Source organism: Anomaloglossus baeobatrachus, chromosome 4, assembly GCF_048569485.1.
Source record: "Anomaloglossus baeobatrachus isolate aAnoBae1 chromosome 4, aAnoBae1.hap1, whole genome shotgun sequence".
NCBI classification, from domain to species: domain Eukaryota; kingdom Metazoa; phylum Chordata; class Amphibia; order Anura; family Aromobatidae; genus Anomaloglossus; species Anomaloglossus baeobatrachus.
This window is the reverse complement of record NC_134356.1, coordinates 485,753,705-485,779,682: the sequence shown is the minus strand read 5'-3', so window position 1 is coordinate 485,779,682 and position 25,978 is coordinate 485,753,705. Positions and strand designations below refer to the sequence as shown.

The following is a 25,978-nucleotide window of genomic DNA, read 5'->3' as shown; positions in this document are numbered from 1 at the left end:
ATGTTGTCCTACTCCAAGCTGTATAGGCTTGAGGGCCAACTACCAATTAAGTAAATCAGGTGATGTACATCTCTGTAATGAGGAGGGGTGTGGTGTAATGACATCAACACCCTATATAAGGTGTGCTTAATTATTAAGCAACTTCCTTTCCTTTGACAAAATGGGTCAGAAGAGAGATTTGACGGGCTCTGAAATGTCCAAAATTGTGAGATGTCTTGCAGAGGGATGCAGCAGTCTTGAAATTGCCAAACTTTTGAAGCGTGATCTTCGAACATTCAAGCGTTTTATGGCAAATTGTCCACAGAGTCGCAAGAAGCGTGTTGGGCAAAAAAGGCGCAAAATAACTGCCCATGAATTAAGGAAAATCAAGCATGAAGCTACCAAGATGCCATTTGCCACCAGTTTGGCCATATTTCAGAGCTGCAACGTTACTGGAGTAGCAAAAAGCACAAGGTGTGCCATACTCAGGGAAATGGCCAAGGTAAGGAAGGCTGAAAAACGACCACCTTTGAGCAAGAAACATAAGATAAAACGTCAAGACTGGGCCAAGAAATATCTGAAGACTGATTTTACAAAAGTTTTATGGACTGATAAAATGAGTGTGACTCTTGATCAGCCAGATGGATGGGCCAGAGGCTGGATCAGTAAAGGGCAGAGAGCTCCACTCTGACTCAGACGCCAGCAAGGTGGAGGTGGGGTACTGGTATGGGCTGGTATCATCAAAGATAAACTTGTGGGACCTTTTCAGGTTGAGGATGGAGTGAAGCTCAACTCCCAGACCTACTGCTAGTTTCTGGAAGACAACTTCTTCAAGCAGTGGTACAGGAAGAAGTCAGTATCGTTCAAGAAAAACATGATTTTCATCCAGGACAATGCTCCATCACATGTATCCAACTACTCCACAGCGTGGTTGGCCAGTAAAGGTCTACAAGATGAAAAGATAATGACATGGCCCCCTTGTTCACCTAATCTGAACCCCATAGAGAACCTGTAGTCCCTCATAAAATGTGAGATCTACAGGGAGAGAAAACAGTACACCTCTCGGAACAGTGTTTGGGAGCTTGTGGTGGCTGCAGCAAGCAATGTTGATCGTAAACAGATCAAGCAACTGACAGAATCTATGGATGGTAGGCTGTTGAGTGTCATCATAAAGAAAGCTGGCTATATTGGTCACTATTTTTTGGGGTTTTGTTTTTGCATGTCAGAAATGTTTATTTCTAAATTTTGTGCAGTTATATTGGTTTACCTGGTGAAAATAAACAAGAGAGAGGGGAATATATTTGGTTTTTATTAAGTTGCCTAATAATTCTGCTCAGTAATAGTTACCTGCAAAAACAGATATCCTCCTAAGATAGCCAAATCTAAAAAAAAAACCCACTGCAACTTCCAAAAATATTAAGCTTTGATATTTATGAGTCTTTTGGGTTGATGGAGAACATAGTTGTTGATCAATAATAAAAAAAGTCCTCTAAAATACAACTTGCCTAATAATTCTGCACACGGTGTACGCAAATTTTAGTAATTAATCAAACACTTTTAATTAATTTATTATACCACTTGAAGAACTTGCAGAAATTTACCATTGACAGTTTAGATGAATTAGGCAGGCTTTGCACGTTGCGACATCGCAAGCCGATGCTGTGATGTCGCACGCGATAGTCCCCGCCCCCGTCGCAGGTACGATATCTTGTGATAGCTGGCGTAGCGAAAATTATCGCTACGCCAGCTTCACATGCACTCACCTGCCTTGCGATCGTCGCTCTGGCCGGCGACCCACCTCCTTCCTAAGGGGGCGGGTCGTGCGGCGTCATAGCGACGTCACACGGCAGGCAGCCAATAGCGGCGGAGGGGCGGAGATGAGCAGGATGTAAACATCCCTCCCACCTCCTTCCTTCCGTACAGCCGGTGGCGGCAGGTAAGGAGATGTTCCTCGCTCCTGCGGCTTTACACACAGCGATGTGTGCTGCCGCAGGAACGAGGAACAGCATCGTACCTGTCGCGGCAGCGTAATTATGAAAACGTCGGAGCCTGCACCGATGATACGATAACGACGCTTTTGCGCTCGTTAATCGTATCATCTAGGATTTATACACAACGATGTCGAAAGTGACGCCGGATGTGCGTCACTTTCGATTTGACCCCACCGACATCGCACGTGCGTGCAAAGCCGCCCTTAGGCTTAGTTCACATCTGCTTAGTAACTTCTGTATGCAGCGCTAGTTTTGCCTCAGATGTGATAGAATTTGTGACCCAGCCCTACCAGCATGTCGAATAAACAAAACCAGCGCAAGGAATTCACAATCTTTTTTTTCTCCTGCTTGAGAACCTAAACTGCTGTTTTTTGGGGGCAAACATAGCTTTCCATATTTCTTGACACCGCTGTATTCTAGCCAATAAAATATGATTGCCATTCTTGCTCAAAGCAAGCCCCTTAAAGATGGCAAACTGATTCTTGAGAGGTTCAGTTATACAAGTGGCGGAATGTGTTGCTACTTTATTCCAAAAAACACTAATCTTTATGAAATCTCAGTCTTCATCAGAGATAATTTCACATTAGTTGAACAGGGTCACCACTCTCATACCGTGTTGAGATTATATCACTTGGCCCTTGTGTCTTATATCAAACTCTCTTGAAGTTAATGAAGACTTTCAACATCCTCTTCTTATTCTTATACTTCCAAGAGTGCTGATGTCAGTGATATCTGTGTAATTAACACTTGACCTTACTGATCAAAATACCATGGCCACTCTAGGAAAACACACATTATGGGCGGCCGTCTATAATGTTACTACATGAAAAAATATCAGTGGCAGGAGCAATACTGTAATACACGTTTGCTGCAACTGTCGGGATTATGGAAAAACATTATCCATACAGTGATGCCAACATGTGTCAAGCTGCCACCAGGGGGAGCCAGAACTCTGCAGCAGAAAACACTACACAGAGCAACGAGAGCTAGGAAGTAAATACACAATGTTCTCGTACACTGACACACAGCACAGCTGAGAAGCAGAACTGCAGGGCGTGCGAGGAATAGTCAAGCAGGCTGGGTCAAACACAGTACGGGCAGAAGCAGGACCGGAGGAATTAGAAGAAGCAGAGTCAAAATCAGGCCAAGGTCAGTACCAGAGGAAGCAACCGAGTGGGGAGGTAGGAGAGGGGACAGAGGACTGGAAGGACGACCAGGGGATGGAACACAGACAAGGTCATGAGGGCACAGGAACAGACGGAACAGGATATCACTCACAGGACCAGCAATCACAGGCAAAGCAATGCTAAGCTTATAGCCGGCGCTGGTCACTGGAAATGTCAGCTTTTAAGGCATCCAAACTCCGGAAGTGAGGCCCGGGAGAAGGCTCCCCCCTAGCCATGTGGACAGGGAGGCGAACCATGACAACATGATTGCAGAACTGTACTATAATTGCTGGGGCTAGATTTATCATTGAGATAGCCCTTGACCTTACAAAGGTTTTATTAATGGGAATCTGTTGGCAAGTTTTTGCTATGTAATCTGAAGACAGCCTGGTGTAGGGATTTAAATACTTAATTCAGGTATGTGTCACTTATTAAGCTGTGTGTTGTGGTTTCCACACAATGAAGGATTTCTCACCAGGGGATAATCTGACTGGATTACAGCTCATGTCACCCTTGTCTGACAATACTCCTTCCTCTGATAAGCAACTCACTGTCAATAGAGAGCCTGTTGTAGGCGGGGTTAGCTTTCTGAGCTCTACTACAATCTACATCTAATGATTGTGTCACAACTGCTGCACCCAGTAAAGTAAGTGATACATCGCTGGAATCAGGGTCTCTTTTCTTTTCCTACATTATGCTGCTCTTTGATGAGTTAGCAAATACCTGGTAACATATTCTCCAGGACCTTCACACTCATGAAGCTCATATCTATACATTGTGTTATTACTTGTATATGCCACGTTTGCTTTTGTTGCCTAGATCTGGTTGAAGGTCTGAGTCTATAGATTGAAACGTCACCTAGCTACACAATTAATAAAATATTATATACTATTTCAATAGGAGTGCCAGACGTTTTTTGCAAACATATTCCCTTTACGTGTCTGTTTACAAGGGCATTTGTATAGTATTCCCTAATAGACAATTAGGCAAAAACGTATCTTAAAATGTGAGACAATAAAAATATTTTAAAAATCTATATATAGGAAATATGTTTTTTATAAAAATATTTATGTAAGATATTTGGTATCTCCATATGTGTAGCAAATTATTATTTCAATAATCTACATTTAGATAAGTAATAAACAGGGTCAAAAAAATGGAAAATTTATGATTTATTATAAAGATGCTAATGTTTGCAGGTATTAGAGAACATAAAAATGGAAAGTAGAGCATATTCTCATTGTGGTATGTCACCCAATCCAGAATGCTAACACGAAAAGCTAAATAACAAGAGAAAACTTTAACCCCTTAACGACCGCGGGCCGTAAAATTACGTCCTAAATGACATAATCTTACTGCCCGCGGTCCTCCGGCGGCAGCATGCCGCGATCGGCACACATCTCAGCTGATTTTCACAGCTGAGATGTGTGCCTGCTAGGCACGAGCAGAATCGTTATCTGCTCGTGCCGATTAACCCCTTATATGGCGCTGTCAATACATGACAGCGCCATTATAAGCGCGATCGCGGTAAAGTTTTTACTTACCGCCGAAACCGGAAGTCACGTGACGCGATCATGTGACTCCCGATAGTTGTCATGGTAGCACAGGGTCATGTGATGACTCCTGTACTACACCTGACTTAGTTTCACTTTCGCTGTGCCCGGGGCACAGCAAAAGAGAAAGAGAGCGTATCTGCTGTTTACAGCCTTGCAGCTGTGATCAGCAGATACTGCAGAGCGATCGGAATGCTGATCGCAATAGCCCCCTAGGGGGACTAGTAAAATAAAAAACAAAAGTTAAAAAATAAGTTTTAAAAAATTAAAAAAAAACAAAAAAACCTAAAAGTTCAAATCACCCCCCATTCGCCCCATTGAAAATTAAAGGGTTAAAAAAATAAAAAATATACACACATTTGGTATCGCCGCGTTCAGAAACGCCCAATCTATCAAAATATAAAATCAATTAATCTGATCAGTAAACGGCGTAGCGGCAAAAAAATTCCAAACGCCAAAACGACGTTTTTTTGTCGCCACAACTTTTGCGCAAAATGCAATAAGAGGCGATCAAAACGTAGCATCTGCGCAAAAATGGTACCGTTAAAAACGTCAGCTCGAGACGCAAAAAATAAGCCGTCATTGAGCCTAAGATCCCGAAAAATGAGAACGCTACGGGTCACGGAATATGGCGTAAAACGTGCGCCACTTTTTTCGGACAAACTTCCGATTTTTTTTTAACCCCTTATATAAAAGTAGACCTATACATGTTTGGTGTCTACGAACTCGCACTGACCTGAGGCATCACACCCACACATCAGTTTTACCATATAATGAACACAGTGAATAAAATATCTCAAAAACCATAGTGCTATCGCACTTTTTTTGCAATTTTTCAGCATTTGGAATTTTTTTGCCATTTTCTAGTACACTATATGGGAAAACTGATGGTTTCATTTAAAAGTACAGCTCGTTCCGCAAAAAATGAGCCCTCACATGACCATATTGACTGAAAAATAAAAAAGTTACGTCTCTCAGAAAAAGAATGGCGAAAAAAAAAAACGGAAAGCGAAAAATCGGCCGGTCGTGAAAGGGTTAAGCTTTTCCTTTCTAGAAGGCTTAGCCAGGATTACCAATTGCCAGTAATTAGCTCTCTCTCTAAAATTCACATTTCGCACCATTTTTATTCTTTCTCAGCAGCTGTTGACTACCACAAGCATTATAAAATCTGTCCTCTTCGAACCCATCCCTGATGTACTATTAAAAACCTTGGTGACGTCTGACCTATGTCTCACTATTAACTGCTCTGTAAACAAGGTTCATCCTCAGACTTTACATAATTAGAATTGCCTCTCATTGTTCTGCACTTTGTATAAAGCTTAGCAGGACGATATAAACAAATTAGGGAACGTGAGCATCAAATGTGAAGCAACAAAATGGTGACAGTTCCACAAAGAGGCCAGGCAATGTCAACAGTTATTGCATTTGTCATTGTAATAATTCCGGTGCGTTTGCTGCCTACCATATCATTCCTATCACATTTATTATATACAAGTAAGAAAGCTAATGTAAGGTGAGAAGAACATCCAGGAACCTTTGCTGCTTCAATGCTTTTAAGCGCATCTTCAAACATGAGTGGAGCGGCAGGAATCTGACACTCCGATACTTCACTCCTAACAATGTTTGCATGTTATGGAAGTCATTAGACTGAATGCTATAATATTGTCTCTTGTATACAGTCGCCTTAGGTTAGAAAGTGTTCATTTTAATATTGGATTCATTTTGTATTAATTCTAATTTCCTTTTACATACTGTTTTAGCCTCGCATTGAAAAAAAGCTGTTAGTGTAAATGTTACAAAATGGCAAATAACATAGAGTTTACTAAATTGTATTCTATTTGTGAATAAATGTCATTCAAGGGACTTAGAAAAGTGTCAATAATGGAAGAGATAGAGGAAAGGATAGATGGGAAGAGCATGCTCAAGCGCTGTGTAGTACGGGAGACACGTTGTGCATTGTGGATGTAGAGCTATGCACTTTATGTGTGGATCCGGGCATAGGGAGTGTGGAACTGTACACTCTAGGCATGGACTTGTGTACTGTGTGTGTGGAAGTGTGTACTGTAGGCATAGTAGAGCTACTCACAGGGGTTGAGAAGGTGTGTACTGTAGGGATGGACCTGTCCACTGTATGTGGAAGTGTGCACTGTTGGGATTGACCTGTGCACTGTTTATGGAGTTGTCACTGTAAGGATGGGTTGTGCACTGTGTGAGGAGGTGTACACTGTAGGGATGGATCAATGCACTGTGTGTGGAGGTGTACAATATAGGGATGTACCAGTGCACTGTGTGGGGAGGTGTACACTGTAGGGATGGACCAGTGTACTGTGTGGGGAGGTGCACACTGTAGGGATGGACCAGTGCACTGTGTGTGGAGGTGTACACTGTAGGGATGGACCAGTGCACTGTGTGGGGAGGTGTACACTGTAGGGATGGACCAGTACACTGTGTGGGGAGCTGTACACTGTAGGGATGGACCAGTGCACTGTGTGGGGAGGTTTACACTGTAGGGATGGACCAGTGCACTGTGTGGGGAGGTGTACACTGTAGGGATGGACCAGTGCACTGTGTGGGGAGGTGTACACTGTAGGGATGGACCAGTGTACTGTGTGGGGAGGTGCACACTGTAGGGATGGACCAGTGCACTGTGTGGGGGAGGTGTACACTGTAGGGATGGACCAGTGCACTGTGTGGGGAGGTGTACACTGTAGGGATGGACCAGTGCACTGTGTGTGGAGGTGTACACTGTAGGGATGGATCAGTGCACTGTTTGTGGAGGTGTACACTGTAGCGATGGATCAGTGCACTGTGTGGGGAGGTGTACACTGTAGGGATGGACCAGTACACTGTGTGGGGAGCTGTACACTGTAGCGATGGACCAGTGCACTGTGTGGGGAGGTTTACACTGTAGGGATGGACCAGTGCACTGTGTGGGGAGGTGTACACTGTAGGGATGGACCAGTGCACTGTGTGGGGAGGTGTACACTGTAGGGATGGACCAGTGCACTGTGTGTGGAGGTGTACACTGTAGGGATGGATCAGTGCACTGTTTGTGGAGGTGTACACTGTAGCGATAGATCAGTGCACTGTGTGGGGAGGTGTACACTGTAGGGATGGACCAGTACACTGTGTGGGGAGCTGTACATTGTAGGGATGGACCAGTACACTGTGTGGGGAGCTGTACACTGTAGGGATGGACCAGTGCACTGAGTATGGAGGTGTACACTGTAGGGATGGATCAGTGCACTGTTTGTGGAGGTGTACACTGTAGGGATGGATCAGTGCACTGTTTGTGGAGGTGTACACTGTAGGGATGGACCAATGCATTGTGTGTGGAGGTGTACACTGTAGGGATGGACCAGTGCACTGTGTATGGAGCTGTGCACTGTAAGCATGGACTTGTGGACTTGGACCTAAGTGTGGAGCTTTGTGCTGTTGCTAGGAGCTTGTGCATTGTGTATGCAACTTTTACAATGAAGCAGTTGACTTGTGAACTTGCGTGTCAGGAGCTGTGTATAGTAGGGGTTTACTCATCCATTGTGTGTGTAGGGGTCAACTGTCATACGTACAGTGCTTACAAGTAGTATTCAACCCCCTGCAGATTTAGCAGGTTTACACATTCGGAATTAACTTGGCATTTTGACATTTGGACTGTAGATCAGCCTGGAAGTGTGAAATGCACTGCAGCAAAAAAGAATGTTATTTCTTTTTTTATTTTTTTTTTAAATTGTGAAAAGTTTATTCAGAGGGTCATTTATTATTCAACCCCTCAAACCACCAGAATTCTGTTTAGTTCCCCTAAAGTATTAAGAAGTATTTCAGGCACAAAGAACAATGAGCTTCACATGTATGGATTAATTATTTCTTTTTCCAGCCTTTTCTGACTAATTAAGACCCTCCCCAAACTTGTGAACAGCACTCATACTTGGTCAACATGGGAAAGACAAAGGAGCATTCCAAGGCCATCAGAGACAAGATCGTGGAGGGTCACAAGGTTGGCAAGGGGTACAAAACCCTTTCCAAGGAGTTGGGCCTACCTGTCTCCACTGTTGGGAGCATCATCCAGAAGTGGAAGGCTTATGGAACTACTGTTAGCCTTCCACGGCCTGGACAGCCTTTGAAAGTTTCCACCCGTGCCGAGGCCAGGCTTGTCCGAAGAGTCAAGGCTAACCCAAGGACAACAAGGAAGGAGCTCCGGGAAGATCTCATGGCAGTGGGGACATTGGTTTCAGTCAATACCATAAGTAACGTACTCCACCGCAATGGTCTCCGTTCCAGACGAGCCCGTAAGGTACCTTTACTTTCAAAGCGTCATGTCAAGGCTCGTCTACAGTTTGCTCATGATCACTTGGAGGACTCTGAGACAGACTGGTTCAAGGTTCTCTGGTGTGATGAGACCAAGATCGAGATCTTTGGTGCCAACCACACACGTGACGTTTGGAGACTGGATGGCACTGCATACGACCCCAAGAATACCATTCCTACAGTCAAGCATGGTGGTGGCAACATCATGCTGTGGGGCTGTTTCCCTGGCCATCTGGTCCGCATCCATGGGAAGATGGATAGCACGGCCTACCTGGAGATTTTGGCCAAGAACCTCCGCTCCTCCATCAAGGATCTTAAGATGGGTCGTCATTTCATCTTCCAACAAGACAACGACCCAAAGCACACAGCCAAGAAAACCAAGGCCTGGTTCACGAGGGAAAAAATCAAGGTGTTACAGTGGCCTAGTCAGTCTCCTGACCTTAACCCAATTGAAAACTTGAGGACGGAGCTCAAGATTAAAGTCCACATGAGACACCCAAAGAACCTAGATAACTTGGAGAAGATCTGCATGGAGGAGTGGGCCAAGATAACTTCAGAGACCTGTGCCGGCCTGATCAGGTCTTATAAATGACGATTATTAGCTGTAATTGCAAACAAGGGTTATTGCACAAAATATTAAACCTAGGGGTTGAATAATAATTGACCTACACTTTTATGTTGAAAATTTATTAAAATTTAACTGAGCAACATAACTTGTTGGTTTGTAAGATTTATGCATCTGTTAATAAATCCTGCTCTTGTTTGAAGTTTGCAGGCTCTACCTTATTTGCATCTTATCAAACCTGCTAAATCTGCAGGGGGTTGAATACTACTTGTAGGCACTATATGTTTTCAGTATACAACTTTGGGATCTGTTCTTATGGGGAAAGTCGTCAATTAAATTTCTATTCTATATATTTGTAAAGAGTCCAAAATGGATTTATGTTAAATAAAATAGGCCAGGCAATTTTTAGCAGAAAAATAGAAAAACATTTCCTCCCTGCCCGGCCGCTGACTAAAGATAAACAAGTTTCCTCTTAAACAGTAAGTTAAAGCGTCCAACAAATATTATATTTCATGAACCAGCCATCCAGACATACTTTTACTTAGTTCTGCCCACCTCTCTGCAGTAATTGCATGTTTTTATATATGTCAGTGTCAGTAATAAACCTAACCAATTCACCTGGGCTCAAATAGAGATATTACACAAAATGCATAATGGAGGAAGAGCTAATGACAGGTCCCACTGTCAATTCTTCCTGACACTTTATAAGAATCTAGGTCCAATAATCTTTTTTTAAAAAATCCTAAGATAACTAGCTCTGTACAGTGTTGTACAACTGCACTGTTTAGAACAAATTACCCAAGTAAGAGCTTCTTCCCACTCAACAACCAGGAAGTAAGGAGACTGCAGAGCTGTGTGTTGCTCAAGACATGAATTAGCCCCTTCATGACCAATGACGTACCTATATGTGCAGCTAAGATAGGAGATCCACCTGTACCTGTTAACCCCTTAGATCACACTGTCGAACTAAAACGCTTCGGCAGAGTTTGTGCCTTTCCCCGCTGCTATTAATAGCCTCTTGATGTGGTCATGGGATGCCAATAGGTTGCCATGGCAGAGTGGGTTCAGATGAAGACCCCTTTCACTGCCATGACTTGTTTCCAGTGAATGCCGCCAACATTCTCAGGAGAGCTGCATTTCTGCTGAGCAGAGCGATGCTGAAGTAGCGCTTGTATCAGCACAAACGATCAGACTGTACAGTCCAAAAGTCCCCTTGAGGGACTAGTAAAATCAATAAAAAATGTTAGAAGAGATTTTTAAAAAATATATGAAAAGAAAAAAAAACTAAAAGTTGAAATTGCCCTATTGAAATTAAAACATAAATAAATACACATATTTGGTATTGCCGCGTTCAGAAATGCACGATCTATCAAAATATAAAGTCAATTAATCTGACACAGCATAGTGAGAAAATAATTCCAAAATTAAATTTTTTTGTCGCCACAACATTTTATTAAAATGCAATAACAGGAGATCAAAACATTACACCTACATAAAAATAGTATAATAAAAACACCAGCTCAAGATGCAAAAGGAGATTTTAGCTTTGACTTCATTAAAGTTGTTAATGCAGTTTTCTAATATAGTTTTTAACTCCATTTAAATATGTATTAGTCTTTGCTGATTTCACATTTAATGAGTAGTGTAAAACCTCTCAAAGTACTTACTAAACTGGTCCATAGGAGTCCATTAGCTTGCATCCATGAGGTTGATATTCATCAGTACACCTTAATAAAAAGAAGGATGAAATAGTGTAGTAGCTGACATTTCTGAGTTTCTTTTGCGATGGGGATACCTTCCGCATTCATCCATCAAAGAGAAATAAAAAAGTAACATTTGCCACATGGTATACTCGGTTTTAAATTATGGAAACATAAGGATGATGGATACCATTATCCTGCGTCCATCACAGGCATCCGTTATAGGTGATGGATCCCCGTGACAGATGCCATAAATAGACTATTATGGCATTTGTTTAACATCTATGTTATAAAAAGCTGTTGACATATCCGTTAATCGGAAGTCATTACAGCCTATGGATGCCACTGCTGGCAATCCATCACTGCTTCCAATTATTGTATACTTTGGGTGCTTTTCCCAGTACATACAGTGAAGAGAGACTAAAACCGAGATGTAATCATGGCTTTAATTGTACTTGTAAACTGTAAAACAGTATTTGGTGGTGATTATATGCTTTACACTTCATTGCTAGTCCATTCGAGTCTATACACATAATTTCGGTCAGGAAGCATTGTTTGCCTATTTGTACATCATATCGTTTTTAACAAAAGCCTTATTCTTTCTCCTAATGCACTGGTATGGCTTTTGATAATTTTTACCTTCAGTTAGACCTATTAATACATTTGCATAATTGTAGTTACCGGCGAATGAGATCCATGTTTGTTTTCAAACACAAAATAATCCCATTTTGGTCATTTTAGTCTATAGATATAATGGGAAGCGGGAACATAATAACAATTCACCAAGCCATTTAGCAGTGTAATTGCATGGTAGATTTTTCCCGCAGAATAAAAGACCTTTATAACAAAGGCATTTTTCTATGAACTAATAATGTTCACCTTCTACCACAACATTAAATAAGCCTATAAGTATATGTATTTCATCGATGAGGAATTCTCAATGTGCTGAAATATTACGAAAAAAGAGAATATTGGCCAAAAGCCAACTCACATTTGTGATAATAAAACACTGAAAAATGTTAGAAACCATAGAAATGATGCTGGTTTATCCTATCTGGTAGCTTTACAGTATCCAGCCTCGCTGTGCACCGCAAGGCTACTTTTCATTGCATCTACAATATAAATAGTTACCGAGACACGGGTCAAGAGACATAAATCAACATTTCCTGTAGAGGCCCCCAAGAGCTCTCAACTGGCAATTTTCCAATGTATAACCTGAGGTTTATAAGGCATATGGGAGTGCAGTTGTAATGTACCTTGAATAGCAATAAACATCTAAAAGTCTATGAATACTACAGCAGCCCCAGAGCTTTTTAGCAATCAAGGGAACTAGTAAATTGTGTTTAACATTAAAAAATCGTGTTCCAATGTAGCGTATATAGAATTAGGAAAGAAATGGATTTTATATTAATATAAGATAGTCTTGTTCTGATAGAATGCTACTTTTTTATACCTTACATTTTTTTTCGGACGGCTGCTGTAAATTACTATCTCACAGTAAATATCTTGCTTTCTCTGTAGTTTACTTTCTGTTGCTTATACTCATATAACACCAACATAGAATCATAGAATGGTAGAGTTGGAAGGGACCTCAAGAGCCATCGAGTTCAATCCCCTATGAGTGCAGGTTTTCTTAAATCATCCCAGCTATATGTTTAATCCAGCTTCCACTTGCAGATTTCCATTGATGGAGAGCTCACCACCTCCCATGGCCGCCTGTTCCGCTCTGACTGCCCTCACTCTCAGAAAGTTTTTTGTAATGTCTAATCTGAATCTCTTTCCTTTTAGTTTCATCCCATTGCATCTTGTACTTCCTTGTGCTAATGTCCAGATTGTGATTACTCACATTGGTCTTTAGACAATTCCTTATTTTTTTTCAATGACCACCTGACAACATCTGGTACCACCACTAGTGAGACAGTACTAGTGGTTCTCTATAGCATTGGTTCACTTTTTAGCAAGACCACCAAAGGGGAAATGAAGCAATGTACAACAACGTTGATGGAGATCATAATAATGGGTTGATCTCTAGAATTAGTTGATTTTACGTACCTAGCCATAAATTGGCAAACATTCAATTTACTAATTTCCATCTAAATAATACAACATGCCTGAACACTGTTTGTACATTGACAGTTTGTAGCAAACAGCTAAAAGCATAAAAAATCCTGATCAAGACTTTTTTCTCCCAATATAACAGTGCCAATATAAGTAGCAAGCTAGTTATTACCTAGTTAACAATGGAATCATTCACATTAACCTTGCACCGAAAATCAATTGAAAAGCGCTATTAGCATAGGATAACCGATGCTGCATGTTATTTCAATGCCAGTCCTTGTTAATTAATAGCTACACTTTAGCCCAATGATAATTACCATGGGAGCACAGTGCAATAAGGGGTATCTGACTTTTACTACATTTTCCTACTGCTGTGTCATTACAGAATTACTCCATTTACGGAACCTGTAGCCTAAACCAAAAAATGTCCAATAAACAATAGCTCTATTTATTCCATTTTCCCTATGTGTATGTACTGTATCAAAGCTTTATTCCTTTTGAGTTTTTGGAATTTACTTTTTTGACTTTTTCATTTTTTTTCAAAGCCAGTAACTTTATTTTTTTGACTGTGGAAAACTTACAGCAAGGTAAGGGCACAATTGTGCTTACAATGTTGAACTTGGTACATAGGGTCTATAAAGAGAATTCATACTGCTGTCAACTCTAAAGCTTTATCCCTGGCTCTAAGCTTGGATTAGAAGGCCTGTAAATTATGTGAGCTGACAGTATATGTTCACACAGTAACAGCAGCAAGAAGGTGCAAGATGATTGGTGGGGACTGGGAGCCCTACCGCAGTGTCAAAGTGGTTCTTGGAAGTTGGTAGCCTGTTTTTACTCCTAGATATGATCTCAGCCAGACAATATCTCTATTTAATAAAAAGAAATTACTAGTGTTTAAATAAATGGCTAAATTTATTATATAGACGTATAAGCTGGATATGCTGTGTGCTGCCACTGTTAGTATACAGGGCATTTAATGTACTGTAAAAGTAAAAGTTTAGCAGCTCATCAGTCGCCGGTAGATGAACAGCCAGGGTGCGGTGCACAAATTAGATTCCTGGCTGACTCCCAAGTCAACAACTGTTTTAGGAAATGAGGAATCCAGCTTCCACAATAGGAGGAGAGGATAGGATAATCTTCCTAAAAAAGCATCTTTATTGAAAATTATTAAAATTCATAAGATATAGCTTCATGCGTTTCTGGTGTGTACTGCCCTTACTCAAGCTATGAGTAAGAGCAATACATCTGAAATGCGTTTGCTTGGTCTTATGGAGTTTAATCATTTTCAATAAAGATGCTTTTTTAAGATGATCCTATCCTCTCCTCCTATTGTGGATTCTGGATTCCTCCTTATTTCCTACCACAATTGAATTTACTGTGCTGAAAACAGCATGTATAGGCCTATGGAGGGCTGTTGGCCCATTTCTTTTGCAGGGCCCACAAGGGGGTTCACATGTTCCTCTATGGATGACTAAATTATCCAGCAAGGAAATATGGCCTACTATGTATCTACAAGGAATGAGCAACAACATTTATGGGACTCACCAAGAAAATAGGTTACTTTCTTTTTATGTGTTGTCTCCAAAGCCTATTCAATATATCTTCATCATTCATGACATTCAGACCCAGATAAACAAATCATTCTCCAATTCTATATCAAGCAGATGACAGAAGGCAAAAAAAATCTTTCAAATTAAGAAAATTGCTATTTTGGAAGGTGCGAAATAAGACTCTTAGTGGAGGCAGATTCTAAGTTCTGATTAAACTGTTTTGTTACATCCATGTTTCTCTCTGCAGCTGGATCCGGATGCCAGTATAATGCTTAAGGAACTCCAGATGAAGCTTAGCGCTGTGTTGGATGAGCTTAGCTGCACGTTTGGAGTAAGGTAATGCCAATCATTACGAGGTTTGAACTATTTGCTATAGGTTCTGTTTAGGTACCTTACTCTGCTCTATTGTTTTTATTGTTTTATCTTTATTAAATTTAGTGCCATTTTCATGGTGCTACATGCCATACATTAACAATTAGTTGGCCACAGTTTAGTCAGGTTTCCTTTGCTTCTGGCTTACAGAATAGAGGAGTCATCTAGAAGATGCCACTTAGATTAAAAGAACGAAAAAAAACCCCTGATGTTTCATTTATCATTTCCGTCAGTAACATATGTTCCGCTATGCAATCCATTTTTAATCAGCTATAAATTAGGCCCTTAGAAATTAAGGATTTGACAGAATCCTTTATACTAGTGCCACAATGGTTTATCTATTTTTCAACACATTTTCAGTATACTATACATTGAGATATAGCTATGTTTTATTTGTAGCTCTACCCATTATCATATAATATGATAGAATGTAATTCTCAGATTTAGCCTCTAGATCTTTAGAATTGTAATACATAAAATACATAACCAAATTGTATTAAGACTGAAGTGCTCTTATGATCAGAACAAAATGTTATTATATGCTCAGTCAAGGAGTGTTTGGCTCCATATCACTTTTCTTGTCACCGTATCGGCCTAGTTGTGTGGTTTATGACATATGTCAATATGGATTTCACGTGAGACCTCTTCTCTCAAATTACACACCATGATCAGGAATGGGTGAAATATCAAAAAATAAGAAATAGGGTATAAATGAGATCATTGTTATTATGTTGAGCTTACTGTTTTCTTTAGTATCTTGTAGACATAAAATAAAAAATGGAAAGGATCAAAATGGCAATAAGAATGTGTAAAAGAAGATAGCAGGTAAAAAGTGAGATGATTCTGATAAGAGATAGGTGGAGTGAGCAGACAAAGGAAAACAAAGACTATGTAGAATTGTTCTTGTAACAATGTGCTTCATTATAGCGGCTGACAAAGTAAATCAATTGGTGGAAAGGGAAAGAAAGGCTAAAAACTTATTACAACTTTCTTGTGTTTCTAGTTTCCAGAACATAATTGAGGACTGTGTGAGACAAATGAGTGTGGAATTAAATCAGATGAGAGGGAATGGAAATGCAGCCGCAAACAGGAACAATGCTGCCATGGATGCTGAAATCGTACTGCGGCCATTGATGGATTTTCTGGATAAAACGTTAGTATTAAAATTCTTGTGAGGGTGTCCAGTTGAATGATATTGAAGTCTGGTGCCTCTACCAGGTGTAATATTCTTAAAATTAGTTCACTAAAGGGCTTTAACCCCTCCGCCCCGAAGCCTGTTTTCTGACCGGGTCAATTTTTTCAATTCTGACCAGCATTAATTTATTAGGTAATAATTCTAGAACGCTTTAATGGATCTCAGTGATTCTGAGATTTTTTTTGCGACATGTTGTAATTCATGTTTGTGATAAATTTAAGAAGATCTTCATGTGCTGCACAGGAATTAAAGCAATGAGGAAGGGAAAAAATGAAAATTTAAATTTTTCCCACAAAATTGTTACTTTTGCACCAAATTTTGTATTTTCACAAAGGGTTACCGAAGAAAATACACCATTCAATTTTTGTACAATTTTTCCCAGGTACACCAATACCCCATATGTGGTGGAAAATAACTGTTTGGGCGCATGACAGGGATAAAAAGGGAAGCAGTGCCATTTGGCTTTTTAAACGCAAAATCATCCGGAATCAATTTTGGATGCCATGTTGTGTTTGCAGAGCCCCTGATGTGCCTAAACAGTGGAAATTGACAGAAAATAGAAAAAGTAGTTCAGCTCACCCTTCCTAAAGTCCAGGTCAGGATCGGTGTTGGTGCACGGAGCTGCCCTGGCCTCAGGCAGAACACAGACAAGGAAACTAGAGTATGATCTCCAGCACTTCAAAGAAGGTTAAAAATATTTATTGAGGTTCTATTAAAAAAGATCCATCGATCATGAAAACAGTGAGGGGGGACACATTAAGAGAAATCCAACATGTTTCAGCTAGTAGAGCCTTATTCAAGGATCCTTGAATAAGGCTCTACTAGCTGAAACATGTTGGATTTCTCTTAATGTGTCCCCCCTCACTGTTTTCATGATCGATGGATCTTTTTTAATAGAACCTCAATAAATATTTTTAACCTTCTTTGAAGTGCTGGAGATCATACTCTAGTTTCCTAAACAGTGGAAATTCCCCACAAGTGACCCCATTTTGAAAACTAAATGGAGAAGCCGATAGACAGGTCTTATCACATGCTCCTCAATCCGCAGCCATTGTACGGGCAGATGTGCTGGAAGAACTTGTGATTAAAGCTACCCCAGAAAAAGTGTCTAACCTCCTTACCTGAGAATCTGATAGTGTGCTCATTCTGGCAATCTAACAGGACAGCTTGTAACTCTTTATCTATATTTTCCTGAGCTCCTTTCAGCTGATTTATAGCTATAGACCACATTAAAGTTGAATGTGCAGGAAAACAAAGAGCCTGGAGAAGCAAATGCTGTAAAATTTATAATAAAACTCAATTGCAAAAAATAATTTTAGACCTCAGCGCCAATTCTGACAATGGTTGGATAGATGTAGATATATTTTATAGTTCTAGTCCCTACAATGATATAGGATATATCAAGATATTTTTTACTACTCCTTTCCCTCATACCTTCAATATTCCTTTGGCACACAAACTTACTGTTACAACTGAGCCCACACACACCCAGGTTACATACAAAACAGGAGAAACACAGCACCTATGCCCAACAAATCCATAATTTCACCTTGATTTGTCCTTACCAGACCATGGAGGTTAACACCCTGAGAATACACAATGGAGTTCCCACTCAATGTTGACTGACCCTAAGTGTCCTTGACTGCATCATAACTCAACTTAATGTGCAACAAAAAAAAAACAAGGATAACACAAAACCGAAGGTTGACAGCAACGGGTATATTCATTATTCCAGCAGTCACTACAGCAAGTGGCTTATTAATATACCAAAGAATCAATACAAAAGAATCCGTAAGAACTGTTCGCTCAACATTGATTTTAAACAACAGGCTGACATTTTAAAGGAGAGGTTCCTTTAGAAAGAATACCCCTTTAACCTTGTAAAGGGAGCGTATAAAGCTACGAGTACCCTTACCCAGACGGATTTGATCAGACAAAAAGTAACGGGGATTTGGGACACAAAGCCCTGTGACTTTTCCTCAAACTTCCTCACCACTTTCAGTAATGATGGTGAGAGGATCAGGAAGATTCTTTCCAAACATTGGGGGGTTCTCCTAAATGACCCGGTCCTAGAGGGGTGCTTACCGGCACAACCCGGGGTGACCTTCAGGAGAGCCTCTAGCTAAAAGAATATGCTAGCCCCCAGTAGACTTAGGGAGGTTCCCATCTCCCAGTCTTGTCTTCTGTCAAACCCTCTGGTGCTTATAAATGCCTTATGAGGAACTGCCTTTGTTGTTACTCGATACAACATAGGAGGACACAATTCTTTTCTGGTTCAGGGGAGGAATTTTTTCCTATCAAAACCCACCTAACATGCCAATCTGACTATGTCATTTATTTGATCGAATGTGAATGTAATAAGCAGTATGTGGGCAGAACGATACAACCACTACACAATAGATTGAATTCACATCGTCACAACATTAAAAAAGGCTTTCTCCTACACGGATTGTCTAGGCATGTCACTATAGCACACAATAGGAAATCTAAGCTTAGGGTCACCCCTATTGAACAGATCCCTCCTTTTATCCCGAACCGTATGGAAATGCTCAACAAAAAGGAGACCTATTGGATCTATAGGCTACGTACACTTAAACCGTCGGGTCTCAATGAGGTCACTGATCTATTCTATTGATTTTAGGTTATATATACCCGTAATAATAATTTTTCTCAATTTTGACTTATTTATTAATGATTCCACAACATATTTTTATATATGTCCTAAACCAGAAAACCAGATTTTTTTATATATTTATATACATCTTTTTCAATAATTTTTTAGGGTAATTTGCTTTTAAATACAGAGTTAGATGCTTCCTAGTTTTTTAATGTCGTAATAAAAATTAATATATATTTTTTTAACCACTTTTCCTTCTTACACTATGAGGATTTTTTTTTTCCCTTATCCAGTCTTTTACATTCTGATCATCCCCCTCCTCCAGTAATTGAACTTATTATAGTTTGAACGAGGTTTCTAGTTCTTTGAAACTTGTTCCCGTACCACTCATTTTATCCCTCCCCTTTTGCAGTTTTCTGTTCGCGGAGGCATAGGGGTATTCTTCCCACGCCGCTGAACTTTACCTGTTTATACCGGTTCCTGTTTGTCCTACATTTATTACCTGGATACCGCTTAGTTTGCCCCTTGTCATTTTTCACCCCCCCTAACCACATAATTTAAATAGTAATAAGATCTATATTTGTGATGTATTCTTATATACTATTACATCGGGCGCACACTTCCAAATAAATATAAAAATATATATATAAAAAAACTTGCTCCATTTTTTATTATAGATGAGCTGTTTTTTGACCGTGACCCATCCAATATAAAGTTTTTCCCCCAGTGAATATACATCCCCCGAGTTTCTATATGTTAGACACTGTGTCTCTCTGATTTTTGCCTGTTTTTTCTGAACACCAGTCTGCGCAGGCGTACTTTGGTTGTGTTTTTTTCCCCACGCCTCTGAACTTTGTTCACCTCTCTGACACTAGCGCCGTACTGCATTTCATTGAAGGTTCCACAATATACTCCACACATAGCCCTCGGCCATCCGCTCTCTTCTAGCAATTCCTTGACAGCAATTTGAGCTCCATCATTATACCCTTAGGCTGCCTGCCTAATAGGAAACCACCTTAGGACTATGATAAATTACGACTCGGGGCGGTAGTCCTGTGGTTGATGTCTCTGCTCCTCCATGACATCGTGCTGTTTTTCTTTCTTTTACACCAGGTTCTAACCCCGTGTATGTCCTTCAGTATATCTATTATATATCTATTTAGTTTTTTCTTTTGTCAGGATTATTGTACATATTTACTGTATGTTAGTAGAAGTGTATATAACTGTTTTTGATCATAATTCAATATTCAGGGAACTGTTGGAACATACAGATTTCTAGAATGATCAGGATCCCGCCCGCTTTCAAAGTTTTTTTCAGGATGGGTGTTTCCTATGACATCATTGCATGCTTTTAAACTTCACCATCTCACTTGAAACCAGATTTGATGTTCTCTTGCCAATGTCCTGATGAAGGGAGCTGTGTCTCCAGAAACGCGTAGACTTGTGCATGTTATTAAAGAAGCATTAATCTCTTCCTGGATCCTTGAGTCCTTGGCACGGAAATAAGATCCTTCTTCTATCACTCTCTGTTATCATAAAACCGAAATACACATAAGTAAAGGATGAGGCACAGGCCTAGATATGTGTTAATTTAATAACCCAGGACATGCTGAAGAGAATAAGAACCCAGAAATAAATGGAATAGGAGAAATCTCCCAGACATCCAAACTAAGAGAACAGGAAGGGGTGATGGAAGGGGAATTACTCGCAGATTCGCTGGAGGAAAAACAACTGGGTTTGGGTTTAACATGCAGGAGAAACCCCAAGCTGAAGAGCTGGAATTCAAACCACCAATCCACCTGGAAATTTAACCAGCAAAGAATACCGGTGTAAAGTGAGTATAAATAGCCCCTCCCAAGATGTGATAGAACGAACCAATGAAGGATGTGAAATAAAATCATACTCAAGAAAGAAAAAAAAAGAACCATCAGCAGTTGCACAGAGACCAAAACAGTCTATGGCTCAACAGAGAGAGAAATCGACCACAAAACGAGAGGTCACCAGATTTATTCCTGAAACCAAGGAAAAACACTTCCTCTATCAAGTTTACCCTTAGAAGATGACACATTGCCACCCTAGCACTGCTGCCCCTTCATTCTGAGGTTCAGTGGGAAACACATATATTTATCCTCACCAATCATATAGTGATGGTGTATAATACCCATATATCATCACTTTACTTTATTAGAGCAGCAATATCTTTTTTCGTTACACTAGACATAGAGGAAAATATTAAATGACTTCACAATAAAGAGCAGCATGTCCAAATAATCATGAAGTAATCCTTTGACTATTAATCTTCTGTAGTGCAGATTGAAATGTCCTATTACCAGAAAACATCTTACAAACTCTGCACTGCGCAAACTCCCTACAAATGTAACTGACACGGCATCTGGGAAACTGAGGTTTTCACATAGCATCTTTCTTAATCTAGAATTGGATACATGGTTATGCAATACCACATTACTTAATCATACAGGTTTTGGATAATCACTTTTATCTTCCATTTTATAATGTTGTCATTTTTGTACTTTTATCCTGCAATCTTCTTGTTTTATAAAGACAAAACTGCAATAACAATGTATATATAAGAAGTCAGTATCTTAACTCTGTGTAAAAGAAAGCAATGAACAATAGGTTTTTTGTCAGTGCTGAAACATGCATAAGACACCTCTAACTAAAATAAATCAACATAAATTAACATAGTGTATTATAGGGTGTATATATGCTGGACAAAATAATAGACCCTTAGTACCAATATAGCAAACAAAGAAAAAAGAAAAAAAAAACAAGATATGGTCCAAAAGTATGATTTTATTAACAAAATCTAGCATATATTGAAGGAACTGAAATTGGAAACGTGACAACAACAAAAAACAATCCTTAAAAAGGAGTGTATGGAGATATAATAAGATGGAGTGCTCACATGAAAAATCCAACTGCAAAAAAGTGCATAAAGAAATAAAAGACTAGGTACAATGAATAATAATTATGTGCATATATATATTAAAATAGATGCTAGACCAGACAAAATTGACACATAAATAGATAAGTTAATAAATATCAATAACAAAATACATAAATAAAAAAAATAGATTGGGACTATAATACAAAAATTATAATATACATCAACAATGAAAATTGTCCCAAAATTCAAGACAATAACAAGCGATTCATGCTAAAAAGTATATACTTTATTTGTAAATAATTTAAAAGATTTTTTCATAAATTAAAAAATACATAAAAAACAGAGAATTGCTCCTGTGAGAGACCTGGCAAATACCCAAGATGACACATATACAAAAATATACAAAAACTACAGGAGAGGTAACATGATGAATGGAAATTATGCAATGAAATTTTTCCACAACATATAATATGATAACATAAAATATCAATGTATATAAATAGTAACCATTGCACAATCCCAATTACTTTGCCATCAATCTAATACAGAGTATTGCACATGCCCTGGTTAATGTAAACATTACACTCGTGCTGTTGTTCAACCATAAACTATACAGCCACAGAAAGCGCAATGAAACAGAATAGCTGCCAGGGAGAATGTAAAGTGCACAAACTACCAATGTGCATGAGTAAATCACTCCTATAGAACAAAATAGCCCAAGGTTATATTTACCTAAAGTAGGTGACCGTGAAAAACCTGGGTATGGGTAAACAGGTCCCTCTACCCCAACGCCGTTTCGCCCTTGCTTCTTCCGGGGGCGTCCCCGGAAGAAGCAAGGGCGAAACGGCGTTGGGGTGGAGGGACCTGTTTACCCATACCCAGGTTTTTCACGGTCACCTACTTTAGGTAAATATAACCTTGGGCTATTTTGTTCTATAGGAGTGATTTACTCATGCACATTGGTAGTTTGTGCACTTTACATTCTCCCTGGCAGCTATTCTGTTTCATTGCGCTTTCTGTGGCTGTATAGTTTATGGTTGAACAACAGCACGAGTGTAATGTTTACATTAACCAGGGCATGTGCAATACTCTGTATTAGATTGATGGCAAAGTAATTGGGATTGTGCAATGGTTACTATTTATATACATTGATATTTTATGTTATCATATTATATGTTGTGGAAAAATTTCATTGCATAATTTCCATTCATCATGTTACCTCTCCTGTAGTTTTTGTATATTTTTGTATATGTGTCATCTTGGGTATTTGCCAGGTCTCTCACAGGAGCAATTCTCTGTTTTTTATGTATTTTTTAATTTATGAAAAAATCTTTTAAATTATTTACAAATAAAGTATATACTTTTTAGCATGAATCGCTTGTTATTGTCTTGAATTTTGGGACAATTTTCATTGTTGATGTATAAATTTTCTGAGTGTCATGCACACACTTGAGGTTGTTTTTGGTTGATTAAAAATTATAATATATTGCACATTTATAAATCTATATTCTGCCAATAGGATTAATGCCATATAGCCCACACATTACTATTGCACCCAATATGTAATACAGCGTAGTAAAATGTTAGAACATCATGCTTGCATGTAGCACGTGTTAGGCTATGTGCGCATGTTGCGTGTTTTCATGCTTTTACGCTGCGTTTTGCACCGCAGCGTAAAAGCATGCATCCTGCGTCCCCAGCACAATCTATGAAGATTGTGCAAATTCTATCCTCACGTTGCGTTTTAGAACGCAGCGTTTCGGCTGCTGCCAAGACACTGCGTTCTAAAAAGCAACATGTCACTTCTTTTGTGCGTTTTGGTTGCATTTTCCACCCACACTCTCTCTCTCTGTCTGTCAATGTCGGTCTCTCTCTGTCGGTCTCTTTGTCTCCCTGTCAGTCGGTCTCTCTCTCTCTGTCGGTCTATCCCTCTCCCCTCCCTCTCTCATACTCACTGATCACTGACCGATCACCGGCGCGGCGCCGCACGGCTGTCACACTGCGGCGGCTTCTCCAGCATTTGAAAATTCTGGCCACTCATTATTCCATCTCGTATTCACTGCTTCCCCCGCCCACCGGCGCCTATGATTGGTTGCATTCAGACGCGCCCCCATGCTGAGTGACAGCTGTCTCACTGCAACCAATCAAGGCCGCCGGTGGGTGGGTCTATGTAGTGCAGTAAAATAAATAAATAAATAAATATTTAAAAATAACCGGCGTGCGGGTCCCCCCAATTTTGATACCAGCCAAGATAAAGCCACACGGCTGAAGGCTGGTATTCTCAGTATGGAGAGCCCCACGTTATGGAGAGCCCCCCAGCCTAAAAATATCAGCCAGCAGCCGCCCGGAATTGCTGCATCGATTAGATGCGACAGTCCCGGGACTCTACCCAGCTCATCCAGAATTGCCCAGGTGCGGTGACAATCTGGGTAACAAGGAGTTAATGGCAGCCCATAGCTGTCACTAAGTCCTATGTTAATCATTGCAGGCGTCTATGAGACACCCCCAATGATTAACCTGTAAGTGAAAGTAAATAAACACATACACCCAAAAAAATCCTTTATTTGAAATAAAAGACAAAAAAACACCCTCTTTAACCACTTTATTAAAATCCCCAAACACCTCTCCAGGTCCGGCGTAATCATCACGAGGTCCCACGACGCATCCAGCTGTGCTACATGAAGCTGACAGGAGCGGCCGTAGAACACCACTGCTCCTATCAGCTCCACGCAGAAACTGAAGTGAGTCGCACTGTCAGCGAAGACGTCACTCAGGTTACCCGCGGCCACAGGTCTCGGGTGGAGGACCCAAGTTGGCCGCGGGTAACCTGAGTGACGGCACTGCTGATCGCGTGGCTTACTTCAGTCACTCAGGAGATTTGCGGTCACCGGTGAGTCCTTCACCTGTGATCACAAATCAAGCCACGGCACATGCACAGAGCCGCGCGATCACAATGAAGTCGGGTGAAGTTCATCCGAGTTTAGTCTGATCGCGCGGCTCTGTCTTGCAGCCAGCCATGCTCTTTTTCACTGTACGGTCCCACTCGACTCTGCTACAAGTCTATGGGGATGCAGCAGAGCCGAGTGGGACCGCACTGTCAAAAATATGCGTTCTGGATGCTTTTCCCACTCTGTCTATGGCAGAACATACATCCAGAATGAATGAATTCTGCAGGAATTCTGCAGTAACAATGCGTCTCAGAACGCAGCTTTTCGGCTGCGTTCTGAGATGCACATGGAGTGACTTACATGCTGCGGAATAGAACGCAACGTGCTCACATAGCCTTATAGTCCCACATGTGCAATACTGACCTTTGTATATGATATATGCCCTAAACGTAGTGCAATAATTGCTATCAGTTCAGTATTGACCTCTCTATGTGCATTTGGCCTTAGGCGGGCTTTACACGTTACGACATCGTTACCGATATATCGTCGGGGTCACATTGTTAGTAACGCACATCCGGCGCCGGTAGTTACATCGCAATGTGTAAATCCTAGGTGCGACGATGAACGAGCGCAAAAGCGTAAAAAATCGCTGATCTGTGTTACGTCACTCATTTCTATAATGTCGTTACGCTGCAGATACAATGTTGTTTGTCGTTCCTTCAGCACCACACATCGCTGTGTGTGAAACCGCAGGAACGACAAACATCTCCTTACCTGCCTCCACCGGCAATGCGGAAGGGAGAAGGTGGGCGGGATGTTATGTCCCGCTCATCTCCGCCCCTCCACTTCTATTGGCCGGCCGCTTAGTGACATTGCGATGACGTTGCTGTGACGCCCGAACGCACCTTCCCCTTGAAGGAGGGATTGCTCGACAGTCAAAGCGACGTCGCCGACCAGGTATATGCGTGTGAAGCTGCCGTAGCGATAATGTTCGCTAGGGCAGCAAGTCCATAGATTCAGTAAAAGAGAAAATAAAGCACTATCTGCCCATCTTGCCATTGCAAAAATAAAAAAAAAACAACAAACAAGCAGAAAAAGCCTATATGGTATCACTGCAACTGGAAAACTCGG

At 40.5% G+C, this 25,978-nt stretch overlaps 1 protein-coding gene across 1 annotated transcript in view; it reads left to right on the top strand.

Moving 5' to 3' along the window:
- Positions 1 to 25,978, top strand: part of UNC13C (unc-13 homolog C) — a 1,075,146-nt gene that overhangs the window by 832,964 nt on the left and 216,204 nt on the right. Inside the window, exons 26-27 of the mRNA XM_075345771.1 lie at positions 15,115 to 15,203; positions 16,243 to 16,392. Of these exons, the coding sequence (XP_075201886.1) occupies positions 15,115 to 15,203; positions 16,243 to 16,392 (239 nt within the window). The remainder of the gene's footprint in view (positions 1 to 15,114; positions 15,204 to 16,242; positions 16,393 to 25,978) is intronic.